General features: G+C 42.6%; 2 protein-coding genes across 2 annotated transcripts in view; one reads left to right on the top strand and one right to left on the bottom strand.

The window, feature by feature from the left end:
• The window catches only part of gls2b (glutaminase 2b (liver, mitochondrial)), a 32543-nt gene extending 27636 nt beyond the window's left edge, over nucleotides 1-4907 (top strand). Inside the window, exons 16-19 of the mRNA XM_063214820.1 lie at nucleotides 10-86; nucleotides 1748-1811; nucleotides 2513-2579; nucleotides 3063-4907. Coding sequence (XP_063070890.1) covers nucleotides 10-86; nucleotides 1748-1811; nucleotides 2513-2579; nucleotides 3063-3149 — 295 coding nt within the window. The 3' untranslated portion in view covers nucleotides 3150-4907. The remainder of the gene's footprint in view (nucleotides 1-9; nucleotides 87-1747; nucleotides 1812-2512; nucleotides 2580-3062) is intronic.
• A 1432-nt stretch (nucleotides 4908-6339) lies between these two features.
• Nucleotides 6340-13052, bottom strand: LOC134462951 (elastase-1-like). Its single transcript, XM_063216220.1, has 8 exons — nucleotides 13013-13052; nucleotides 11958-12055; nucleotides 11348-11448; nucleotides 10904-11029; nucleotides 10276-10412; nucleotides 8266-8408; nucleotides 6989-7138; nucleotides 6340-6465 (listed from the first exon to the last, which is right to left on the bottom strand). The coding sequence occupies exons 1-8, from the start codon at nucleotides 13050-13052 to the stop codon at nucleotides 6340-6342; spliced, it is 921 nt and encodes a 306-aa protein (XP_063072290.1).
• Between the last annotated feature and the right edge of the window lie 236 nt (nucleotides 13053-13288).

Genomic DNA, 13288 nt, shown 5'->3' with positions numbered 1-13288 from the left:
TGTCCTCAGGTATGCCCTCTCCTGCATGGACATGGAGCTGAAGGATTATGACTCTCGCACCGCGCTGCACGTGGCAGCATCTGAAGGTACTGTAGGCCAGCAGCTCAAGGTTGTCTAGTCCAGTGTCCAGTCCAACCTATGGGTCACCAAAGATCCACAGAGGGTCACGAAGCCCTCTTGATTTTAAGGGGTTTAATGTTAAATACCATATATAGCCCAGGTTGAATAAATGACAAGGCATTTAACTAATAAATGCATAGAAGCAACAAAATGTAAGTGCTATTAAACATTTATTCTATATTTGACCAAAGACGAATTGAGGAAAAAAATAACTAAAATGAGTTTTCGCAGGAAACAGAGGGCATCATGTGACTCCCTCTCGTGCAGGCGCTCGGGCGGTTGGGTCACCAAAGCTTACAATAGTAAAAACATGGGTCCCTGGAGAAAAAGGTTGGGAACCACTGGTCTAGTCAAGTCAGGTCGGCTTTGTTGGCAATTTCTTTCCATGCACTCGTCATAGAAAGAGTTGAAATTACATGCAGACATAGACATACTTTAAGTGTAGACATAGACAATACACACATGCTTGACAGCATCTAAAGCAATTTTTTTTATCTTGGTCTCTTCAGACCACACGACATGGTTCCAGTGATCCATATCCTTGGTATGTTCATCTCTCTTGAGACCAAGACAAACAAATTTTTGGTAACACTTCCAAATAAGGGGCCATAATTAACAGTAAAGTAGCTACAACCTAATACTTAAGTAAGGGTTAATAATCATTACTTAATGCCACATTAGACACATATTAATTGTTATTTATGCATTAGTAAGCAGTTGCTTAACTATTAGATAACTATTACCTTGTGTTACAAGTTAATAGCATATTATTATTTAACTAATAGATAAGTAAGGGCACAGTTAATAGTTAAGTAGCTATCAGGTCATACTTAACTAAGGACCAAAATTAACACTTATTTAATACAAAAGTAAGGCATAACTAATGGTTAATTAATACATAAATATTGGGTTTTGGGACCCTTATATTAGAGTTGGCTGAGGATAACTAATGGTTAATTAATTGACAGATATTGGTGTTTGGGACCCTTATATTAGAGTTGGCTGCGGATAACTAATGGTTAATTAATCGATAGATATTGGTGTTTGGGACCCTTATAATAGAGTTGGCTGAGCATACCTAATAGTTAAGTAATTAATCTACTGTGACATCTAGTTTTCACTCATTCAAATCACTGTAATAGCGGCAACAGGAGCCATTATATAGCAAGGATTGGACGTACACTGATGGTGGGGTGATGAGATGTAATTTTTTCATGTACCACTTATTAATTTTAATGGTAAAAAACCTACAATAAATGCAGAACATTATGAAGAGTAATATGTTTTGTAGCCTAATAGCTACTTAACTATTAACTGTGCCCTTACTTATCTATTAGTTAAATAATTATATGCTATGAACTTGTCAGTTATCCTTGCACATGAGAAGTCTGTACTGTATGCTTGAAGTGTACCATGCCATTCAAACACAGCCCAACTAACACTGTGCAGCCAGGGAAAACATAAAAAGACTTGTGCCATTGTTTTCAATGGGAAAACTTTTCACCGAATAACAACTGCCCACAACAATCACATAGCTTTTAGGTTCAATACAATTTTCTGATTGTGATAGAAAATGTATCCATCGGTTTTTCATTTCTACATCGTCACTGTGTTTTCATGCCCTCAGGTCACGCGGAGGTGGCCCAGTTCCTGACCAAGGTGTGCCGAGTCAACCCATTTGTCAAGGACAGGTACAACAGTATATTTTACTTAGTAGAGGACAGGGGTGGGGAACCTTTTTAATTCGAGGGGCCACTTCAAATCCCTCCAAGGGCCGTCAAAGTCCTCCAAGGGCCGCACTATGAACACAAGCCTGAATTTACCCCTGCACTTTAGGCCCATATTTAATGGCAGCCACCTTTAGACCAGACCCCACTTATCTAGGTCCCCTGAATACAGTTTAACTGTATTGAAAATGAAATTTCTAAGATCTCTTTATGTCATATTTCATGTGAAGCTGCATAACATTAAAATTACATTGGGGGCCGGATAAAACGGCTTCAAGGGCCACAAACGGCCCTCAAGACATATGTTCCCCACCCCTGGTATAGGAGAAGACTTACAGCTAATCATGTTTTCATGTTTACATGCCTGTATGAAACATGTTTACAGTTTATCTGCACAGTAGTTGTATTGTGATTTGACATTATTTTTTGTGCTTTACAATACACACAACATAATGTAACATGTACTTAGTATATATCACCATATCACAACTATACAGTTGACACAAAGTTTCAAAGCGCTTTAGTGAACTGCAGTGGGTATGTGGAATACTGTTTCAGACATGACATGAATGGTATTATATGACTGGTGTAGTGCAGGTTTTAAATATGGTTATGGTGTAGAATAGATGAACCAACAATAAAGTCATTGGATTGTCTTCCTTCAGATGGGGAAACACTCCTTTGGATGACGCCATGCAGTTTGGCCACAGCGCTGTCATAGAGCTACTTCAGGTAGGTGCAGTTTGGCCACAGTGTTGTCATGGTGCTACTTCAGGTACAGTCAGTGGGTCCTGGCACCGCATCCTCCATACCTGCCTGAGGGAGACTAATAGGCATGTAGACATACAGTATACAGTATGTGCACAGAACTATACAGTATGTGCTTCTGTTGCATAGTAGACACATATGTATACTGAACTCATAGTTTCACCTAGGACTGTGTTCATCTATAAAGGACTGTGTTCACTGTTGATAGATCAATTAGTAAAATAATGTTATACGTTTATGCTGTTTAAACTTTATTAATTTATGTAGTGTGCACCTTGTACGGGCATTTAACATTTCATTGTGCTGACTACAATGTCAATAAAAGGTTTTCTATTTCTACATAGTGCATATGCATCTACAGTATAGTCTTGAGTGTACCTATGGATAGCAGCTTGTGAGAGCGAGTTGTCCATGACTGAGTTTGGTGTCCGTTGGCTCCCCCTGCAGGAGTACCAGAAGCAGTGCAGCGAGGCCCAGGCCATGCAGACAGCGGAGGAGAGCGGCAAGCTGAAGTCAGTGGAGGGGATGGTGTAAGAGAAGAGGACACTGTCATCACGGAACAGTGAAAATACATGCAAGCCAATTGTTCATTCTGACAGCTCAATGGTCAATAATAGGTTGTAGAAGCAAATCAAATGTTTTCACTGGAAGAACGAAGGAGGAGGTTAAAGCCTGCACATCCAAACAGGACAACAGAAGCAAGACAACAAAATGACCAGATAAAAAAAGAAAAAGCTCCCCTTATCGTCTGAAGAGGGGTTTTCACCTGAAACTTTCTCACTTTCCCCACATTGCTTGCCTCCAATAGGACAGAATGGAGGACCTTGACCTTGACTTGTCTCAATTTGCTTGTATGTATTTTTATTGAAAGAGTTTTTTTTGTAAGGGCTCAGCCGTTCGTCTCATGGCGACCAGATACTGCACACATACAGGTACTGTATCAGCAGCCTATCTGTCAAAGCAAACAGACCCCTGCATTCTCTCTGGGATGACAAGCTACTATCTGTATGTTCGTAGAACGCAAGGCCAACAAGCTTGAGTATTCCCAGAAACCACAGCACTAAGCAGCTTTGACACAACCACTGGAGTTCACTTTACACTTAACAACACGGCGACTTTGCAACTAGGCTAGAGTATACGTTTTTGTATGTGCCATAAATGTACAATAATAATAATATAATATTACAGAATATTTGCATAGGTAAGGCTTGTTTTCAAAGCGACCTCTGTATACCTGCCTGCGTTTTCAGGTCACATTTATATTCTTATCAATTTTACTACACTGTATTGATTTTCTCCTGCGGTCAATATTAGTGTTTCAATGTGGTGTGCTTTATTGCAACCACACCAATGAGAGTCAAAACAATAACAGTCACTGAAAAGCGTTAGAAACACTTTGTGAATAATGACCTAATAATCAACAAAACGTTTACAAATGTTTGTAAATGAGAAAAATACTATGTTAACACATCAGACACATCATAGTTGCTGAAGTGCTGGAAATGTGTCCTTCAAAGAGTAAAAAGATGAAGCCACTGGATAGATAAGTGTCTGGCAGGCAAACAAACATCAGACTCATCCAGCCAGAGCAGATTCCCATGCAGGGGTCCGTTTCTCGATTCTTGTCGTTGCTAACTGCCTTAAGACCGTCTTAAGACCGTCTTAACGTTCCTTTGGATTTAGTGGTGAGCGTCGCTGTCGACAGAGAGTTGAGTCGCTCTTACGAAGGACTTTGCTAATGACGATAGCAAAGACGCTTTCGAGAAACGGACCACAGGTTGATTCTTACTCATTTACAAACACTTTAAATGTTTTATTTATAATGAATTAAATATATTAATGAAGTGGGACTGTTTAAGGGACTGTTATTCCCTTATGCTCACAAATATCATATAATAATAATATGAAACCAATGTGTTCACTTCATAGTAGAGGAGGGGATGGGTAAGTTATGACTTTTCAGAATATTATTATTGTAGATCAGTCTCACATTGTTTTGGGAATTTAACAGTTAGTCGAGCAGGTGTTTACACGTGTTTCCTAAAACCGCACATTGTCATTGACTTTCAATCGTGTTCTCTGCTTGATACGCTGAATGTAAATAGTTTTATTGACTTTGCTGTATAAAGGTGAATAGAACTTTGTAAAGAATGTTTTTTTGCTTCATTGTATTGTATATATTTTTCCAGCATTTCATAAAGACCCTTCTATATATGTCCCAGAATAGAAACAAGAACAATGCAATGGCCCCGAAAGATCTTTTATTATTAATAAAATGAATTGTGTCATGAATTTGGCTCAGGTGTATGTATGAAGGGGTGTGTGATTACAACACTACTGTGTGATATTACATGATTTTAAAGGACCAGTTCAGTCAATTTCAATATGCAGTTGTATTGCTCACACTACCCTGGACTTGTCAGTACCTGAGATTTGTTTTTTTTTTCCTTCTTCAGCCTTTTCCGAGATGTTGGTCATTGTAATGGTGGCAGCGCTTTGTTTACATTAAAAAAAAAACATTTTTATTTATTTCTAAAAACTAGAGATGCCCCAGATCCTGATTTTTAGGATCCTGCCGGATACCGGATCCACTGCTTAAGATACTGCCGGATCCGGATAGTCTGAAAAACCCTATTATCCTGCCGGATCCGGAACCGGATCTTGGATCCTGTACATCTCTACTAAAAACATCCGAAAGATTATACAACATCAGCAGACAACTAGCAAACAGTGTTACGTTTTGGGAAAATATTTGGAGTAGGCCTATGTTACATTTTTTAAAAATGTAAACAAACGCTGCCCCCATTAGAATAGCTCATATCTCGGAAAGGGCTTAGCCGAAAAATGTGGCATCACCGGGTACTGACAAGTCAAGGGTAGCGTGAGCAATACAACAGCATATTGAAATTGACCAAACTGGTCCTTTAACTTTGTAATAGCCTACTGCTAGTGTTGCAATTACTACCCTGATTATCATCGACTTTCAAATCTCTTCGAGACTTGGTCTGAACAACAGCATAACAATTTACATTTCCCAAACGGCATGGTTGACCCGCCTCCCTTGGTTTGCTACTGGTTGTTTGCTTCCTGACAGAGTGGGAGGAGTTTACGATTTTTTTGGGAGATCATAAACAATATTTTCATGGCTTTTGGCCTGACTAGAAGAAGCACCGGCCCGAAGGGGTTGCGTCACTAGTAGGGCATGGCCTGGCTAATAATTACATCTGAGCGAGTACTTCTACTTTATACAACTCGGGTGTGTTCCCCCCCCCCTCTTTTGTCCTGTCATATGAAAACACAGGAAAAAAAACCTGGACATGTACTGTACCGAGAAGAAAAGTATTCCACATGCACTGCACTGAAAAGACAACGTTAGCCTGGTTCTCGCCGAAGGTTGCGTGTGTGTACACAAACTACCATCTGGTAGCGCTGCCATTAACATGCTCTTCTCGAGTCAGAAAATAAATGGAAATCACCGCCAACAAATTCCTCCAAAAACATTTTCTCTTCATCTCTAAAGAGTCAATAGTCTTTCAGTCCTGTGACCCATCAATGCGAGCTGCCATTGAAATTTCAGCAATAAATACTCCAATTATTTTTTACTCGAGAAGAGCATGTTAATAGCAGCGCTACCAGACGGTAGTGTGTGTAGGTCCGCTCCACCAGGGGGCTCCAGAGCTACACACACGCACCGTAGGTGTGAACCAGGCTATGACAATGTAGTTCACAGAGACACATGACACAGAGTCTTCATGGCAATGATGTTGACTTTATTGACTGTTTGAACATATGAAGCAGAGCTGTAGCCGATGCTGAGGGTGGAGCTGCTGGAAGCTGTTCTGCCATATTGCTGATGAAGAGTCTCGGAAGGGAAGCATCTTATCCCATGATCTGTACCGAGAGCCAGAGGAAAGATATGTGTGTGTTAGCAAGTGCTTAGACAGCTGATGTCATGCATTTAAATTACATTTCAATTATTGTGGCTCACTGTTGTACTCCAGCCGCTCAGTATGTATGTATACAGTATGTGTGTTTTTAACCTGGCCCTCAAGTGTGTGTGTCTGTGTGTGAGTGTGTGTGTGTCTGTGTGTGCGCGCACGCTCATGCCAACATGGCGCACATGCTGAGACCAGTTGTGAGCTCCTCCAAACTGCTCTAAATTCATGCCGCGCACCCATTGTAATTGCCATCGCTAACGCAAGCAGATTCAAAAATACGATCCTGATAATGTGTTTAATATCAAATATGTGCATACGTGCGTGCCTTGGCTTGGTCGGCTGGGTACTGGATTTCTACACGGGGCGACCCGGGTTCGATTCCCGACCTGGGTCATTCCCCCCCTCCCAAAAAAAAGATTGTATCAGGGGACTTACGCCGTCCATCCATCCGATGTAGGCGGACACGCGGGTGAAGACGGTGGGCTTGCGGGTCTCGTTGCAGGCCCTGCCGGACACGAAGCTGGTGACGCCGTGCACGTAGTAGCTGCCGTTCACCTGGCAGTTCAGAGGGCCGCCGGAGTCTCCCTGCAGAGAGGAGCACACACAGGGGGTCAGAGGTCAGGAGGGGTCAAAGAAAGTAGATTGGAGAAGAACAATCACTCCTTGGAAAATGCATTGCCCACGGTGGAATATGTGGAAAGGTTCAGTGACTGAGTTGCCTGCGATTGCAAACTAGCAACAGTACCATCCAGACAAGTGACGAATGAATGGCTTTCTATGGAGCTGCCTAAAAGAACATTTTTTTCTCGTTGTATAATATTTTGCCATGAAATATTAGTATTAATTTCTAAACTAGTCCTTTTTTTAGAATTTTTAGAATTTATATTACTACATCATCTTGTGACAAAGCCTTACGGTTCAAATATGTCCCGTTTTAGAGATATTGGTATGTCAAATTTGCAGTAACTCCAATATCCAACCTAATAACCTACGTAGGCTTTGGAGTTGTTTTTCCTCAGTTTCAACGTTGGCATTGGAGTAATGGTAGAGGTCTGCAAATTCTTTCTTTGGGTTTTAGTGGACGTACACCGAGTGAGGTGTGCACAGCGGAAAAACAATTGTCGTCGCACACTCAAAACTTCATGTATTACTTTTTTTAATGAGACCCAACGTTTCCAGCAAATTGCAAAACAAAACAAAAAAAACAGCTGCTGCACATTATTTCAAATTAGTCAATTGGCAACATGTAGAAGAAAAACAGTAGGCCTACCATGTATCTAAAATAACAGTGAGTCCCTTTGGGTAAAAACGCCAGCTACATTTAAGTAATGTAATATTGTAATGTAATAAGGTAGACAGTTTACGTGGAATGGAATTGACACCTTTGCCTGGTGTTTGCACATAGAGCTCAAGTTTTGGCAAAAGACGCACTCAACTTCTTGGAAACAACGAAAGTCTTTGGGTGCACGATAAAATGTATCAACTTAAGGAAGAAAAATCCGCACTCACAAACTGCGTCTGATTATTTATTTATATTACCACCATGTCCAAAAAGCAAACGCGTTTCGGCTATCAAGCCTTCATCAGTGCGTGGTATGTGAAGGCTTGATAGTCGAAACGCGTTTGCTTTTTGGACGTGGTGGTAATATAAATAAATAATGAGACGCAGTTTGTGAGTGCGGATTTTTCTTCCTTATGCACATAGAGCTCACCTGGCAACCAGAGTCCTTTCCGCCGCCACCGCACACCATGGTGTTCTTGACGGTGCCGCCCCACCAGCTGCCGCTGGAGCAGGTCTTGTGGTCGACCACGGGCAGGTAGGCCTGCTTCAGCTGGGCAGAGAGACTACCACCAGCTGCGGAGAGAGAGAGATGTACATAGTTAAAAAGGTCTTGTGGTTGACCACGGGCAGGTAGGCCTGCTTCAGCTGGGCAGAGAGGCTACCACCAGCTACATGAGGGAAGGAGAAACAGGGGGAATAGTTATAAAAACTTAACCTCCTTAATAGAGAAGAGAGGAGGGAGAGAGAAGGAGATAGAGAGGAAAGGAGATAGAGAGAAAGGTCTTATGGTCGACCACGGGCAGGGAGGCCTGCTTTGCATGAGGCAAAGAGAGCGATAGAGAGAGAGATACAGTATATCACGAAAGTGAATACACCCCTCACAGTTTTGCAGATTTTTGAGTATATCTTTTCATAGGAAAGCATTACAGAAATGTAACTTTGACACAATGATTAGTGACCTTTTAACAACATATTTAACCGCTTAAATTTCTTGTTCACTCAGAAAAAAACAAAATACAGCCATTAATGTTTGAACATGTACTCACAAAAGTGAGTACACCCCAGATTAAAATCCGGTAGAGAAGGGGCTATGTTGGCTCGAATCGTCTCGAAATGAAACGAAATGAAAAGGGATGACAAGGGAGGTCATCAGTGTGCGTTTCAACCTTTCTTTGCATTGAACTTTTAAATTTTGAGTCTGCATCTGGCTTAAATAGATTGGTGTGAGATTTGAATGCAATCCTATGGAGAATATCATGATCTGCTTCAGTAGTCACAGTGCATGTTGACATGTATGTTTCTTTTAGGTGTATTTCAGATTGCTAATGTTGACAGCATTCATGCATCCCCAAACCATGTCAGTCCCACTACCATGCTTGGCTTATGAGAGGATACACCTTTTTTGTAAAACTCACTTGTTTACCACCACACATGATTGACACCATCTAAAGCAAATTTGTTTATCTTGGTCTCAAGAGAGATGAACAGACCAAGGATATGGATCACTGGAACCATGTTGTGTGATCTGAAGAGACCAAGATAAACAAATTTGCTTTAGATGGTGTCAAGCATGTGTGGTGGTAAACAAGTGAGTTTTACAAAAAAGGTGTATCCTCTCGTAAGCCAAGCATGGTAGTGGGACTGACATGGTTTGGGGATGCATGAATGCTGTCAACATTGGCAATCTGAAATACACCTAAAAGAAACACGCATGTCAACATGCACTGTGACTACTGAAGCAGATCATGATATTCTCCATAGGATTGCATTCAAATCTCACACCAATCTATTTAAGCCAGATGCAGACTCAACATTTAAAAGTTCAATGCAAAGAAAGGTTGAAACGCACACTGATGACCTCCCTTGTCATCCCTTTTCATTTTGTTTCATTTCGAGCCAACATAGCCCCTTCTCTACCGGATTTTAATCTGGGGGTGTACTCACTTTTGTGAGTACATGTTCAAACATTAATGGCTGTATTTTGTTTTTTTCTGAGTGAACAAGAAATTTAAGCGGTTAAATATGTTGTTAAAAGGTCACTAATCATTCTGTCAAAGTTACATTTCTGTAATGCTTTCCTATGAAAAGATATACTCAAAAATCTGCAAAACTGTGAGGGGTGTATTCACTTTCGTGATATACTGTATTATCTTGACTCAGGCTGTTTAATAGCTGTCGAGTGACTAGACAACTTTTGCAAACCACCATACTGTTAAGCCAGAAAAAGAAGACGAAGAAGAAGAAGAAGGAGGAGGAGGAGAGGATGAAGAAGAAGAAGAAGGAGAAGAAGAAGAAGACGAGGAAGGAGAAGGAGAAGAGGAAGGAGAAGGGGGAGATTATGAAGAAGAAGAAGAAGAAGAAGAAGGAGAGGATGAAGAAGAAAAGAAGAAGTAGAAGAAAAACAACAACAACAACAGCAAGCGTATAGGCCACTACTCACTGGAGGTGCGTCCCCATCCGGAGATGTAGCAGGGGTTGTTGTGAGGCAGCACCTGGCCAGAGGGGGGCAGTCTTGCGAGCTGCACGTAGTTGTTCAGGGTGACCTCAGTGGAGAGACGCAGCAGAGCAATGTCGTACCTGCAGATGGCCAGATAGCAACACAAACACTACAATAATACAATACAATACAATACAATACAATACAATACAATACAATACAATACAATACAGTAGTATAGCAATGTCCTACCTGGCACGGACATAAGGGAACACATACAGTACAATACAATACAATATAGTAGTAGTAATAGTAGTAGCATTTATTGTTCCCAAGGGGAAATGTGTTCAATATGTATTTATTTCAATATGTATTTATATAGCACAATGTCACAACTATGAAGTTGACTCAAAGTGCTTGCAAATAAACATGACACACACACACATTCAAACAAGAGCGTTGGAGGCTGCCGTACGGAGCCAATGGTCTAGGGTCTCATGTGAGGAAGTGCACACCCACACACACACACACACACACACACACAGACACAGACACACACACACACACACACACACACACACACAGACTGGTTTGTACACCACATGAGTGTGGCGGGCGGTGCGTAACTGACCCGTAGGCGACGTTGTTGCGGTTCCAGTTGGGGTGGATGTAGACGCGGCTCACGGAGACGTACTGCTCGCGGCCCTCGTGGCTGTTGATGTTGTGGTCGCCAACGACAACGCGCCAGGTCCTCTGGCTGCATGGCAAAGTCAAAGTGTCAAAGTCAAGTCAAAGTGTACTTTATCGTCAAAAATGTATGTAACAGGATTTACACAGAAGATTAAAATTGCGTTTAGCCAGGCTCCAATGTGCAGTTAGACTAAATCACACACACACACACACACACAGTATGCTAGTATACTAATATATGAATTCACGTTCTCTCACTGACACACACACACACTCACACTCACACACACACACACACACACACACACACACACACACACACACACACACACACACACACACACACACACACACACACACACACACACACACGACTGGGCTGTACCTGTCGACACAGTGGGCGGCGGTCATGACCCAGCCCCTCTTAACCAGGGAGCCTCCGCAGGTGTGGTGGTAGTTGCTGCCAGACTTGAACTGCAGGGAGATCTGCAACCATATAGTACAGCAGAGCAGGAGAGGATATGTATGACGTTCGTCATTATTACATTAACCCATTTTGTCCTAGGCCTTTTTTGGGAAAGGGTGCTTTCTGCCTATTAAATCCTAAATATCTCAGCCTCCGAAGCACATACAAACATGAAACGAGTTACATTTAAAAGCTAGGACCCTCGTTTTGCGTTAGAATGTGTTCATTCTGCTCTAACTTACCCACATTTTTAATAAAACAGCTCAAATCTCAAAATCCTGAATGCAGCGTATATGTGTTTCCAGGACACAATGGGTTAAATCTTAAAGTTTCTTTTGTTTCAGATAGGTTTTTATCTTTTCCCTGGCATGTTTCGACTGTGAGTCTCACCATCGAAACATGTCAGGTAAAATAAAACAAAAACTTGTACATGTTATGATATGATAAGATTTAGGGGTCATCATCACTGATCCCCTGATGAAGATGGAAATCTCCCCATTCAATTGAATTGAATTGGTGGTGTCCTTACCTGCCAGGGCCAGGAGTTGGGGCGAGCAACCTCTCCTCCCACAACCCTCTCCTGGATATCCTCCAGGAAGCGACCCTGAGGCTCCTCCTCAGCCAACACTGGAGAGGGGGGGGGGGGTGAGAGAGAGGGAGGGAGAGAGAGGGAGAGGGGGGAGAAACAGAGAGGGAGAGGGGGGAGGAAGATAGAGAGGGAGAGGGAGGAAGAGAGAGAGGGAGGGAGAGAGAGAGGTGGAGGGGGGGAGAGAGAGGGAGGTAGGGAGAGAGAGAGTGGGAGGGAGAGAAGGGGGGAGGAGAGAGGGAGGAAGAGAGAGTGGGGGGAGAAACAGAGAGGGAGAGGGGGGGAGGAAGATAGAGAGAGGGAGAGAGGGAGGGAGGGAGAGAGAAAGAGAGAGAGAGTGAGGGAGGAAGAGAGAGAGAGGGGGGGAGAAACAGAGAGGGAGAGGTGGAGAGGAAGATGGAGAGAGAGAAACAGAGAGGGAGAGGGGGGGAGGAAGATGGAGGGAGAGAGAGAGAGAGAGGACAAGGAAATGAAGAGGAGCATATACTGTACAGTTGGCTATGTATATTATAATAGGAGGTTGGGAATGAGCCTATATACACCACCAACACATTTTCTTCTCCAATAATTTGTGTCAAACCAAACCAATCTCCAGTGATTGGGAATTTGGCAACATTGGACACTGGCATCTTCTCAGCATAAAATAGCAGAGTTGACTACAAATAATATAAGCCCACATTGCACTCAGCTGACACTGTTATCCACAGGGTATTAGTTACAGTCCCTGGAGCAGTGTGGGGTTAGGTGTCTTGTTGAAGGGCACCTCAGCCATGGAGTGAGGTGAGGTAGGAAGAGTTAAATACTCCCCCCACCAGCCTAGCGGGTCGGGAGACGAACCGACAACCTTTGGGCTTCAAGTCTGACGCCCAAAAACCCAGCAAACACCAGCGACAATAAAACAAGAGGGCCCCATATGGAACCGCCACCGATAAAGACAAAAAGCCCAAATCTATGTAATATGTAGGCTACTTAAGAAAAGGAGCTGTCTGTCTTCTTACCGAGCGCACAGAGCGCAGCGCAAAGCACGAACTTCAGCATGTCTGCAGACGGTTGAGACTAAGCTAAAGACACAGGGGCTTGGGGAGCCCTATATATACTGGACATGCATGCATGCCTACATGCACAGCACATTTTGAAGTGTCAGTTCAACACCCACAGAGACTAATTTCCACTCTCAGCAGTCTTTGGTCCTGCTCTCTGTGAGTGTTGGATTAGCACTGTATTGTGTACACACATACGTATGCACACGCAGGGCCGGTGACAGCTTCGACCTG

The sequence above is a fragment of the Engraulis encrasicolus genome, chromosome 14, assembly GCF_034702125.1.
Source record: "Engraulis encrasicolus isolate BLACKSEA-1 chromosome 14, IST_EnEncr_1.0, whole genome shotgun sequence".
Taxonomy (NCBI): Eukaryota; Metazoa; Chordata; class Actinopteri; order Clupeiformes; family Engraulidae; genus Engraulis; species Engraulis encrasicolus.
The sequence above is the reverse complement of the archived record's forward strand: the minus strand, read 5'-3'. Positions and strand labels throughout refer to the sequence as shown.

Coding starts and splice junctions, on each gene's coding strand:
- LOC134462951 (XM_063216220.1), bottom strand. CDS start 13,052: ATGCTGAAGTTCGTGCTTTGCGCTGCGCTCTGTGCGCTCG. Junction 11,449..11,957: donor CCAACTCCTGGCCCTGGCAG/GTAAGGACACCA, acceptor ATATGGTTGCAG/ATCTCCCTGCAGTTCAAGTC. Junction 10,413..10,903: donor CGCAACAACGTCGCCTACGG/GTCAGTTACGCA, acceptor GGCCATCTGCAG/GTACGACATTGCTCTGCTGC.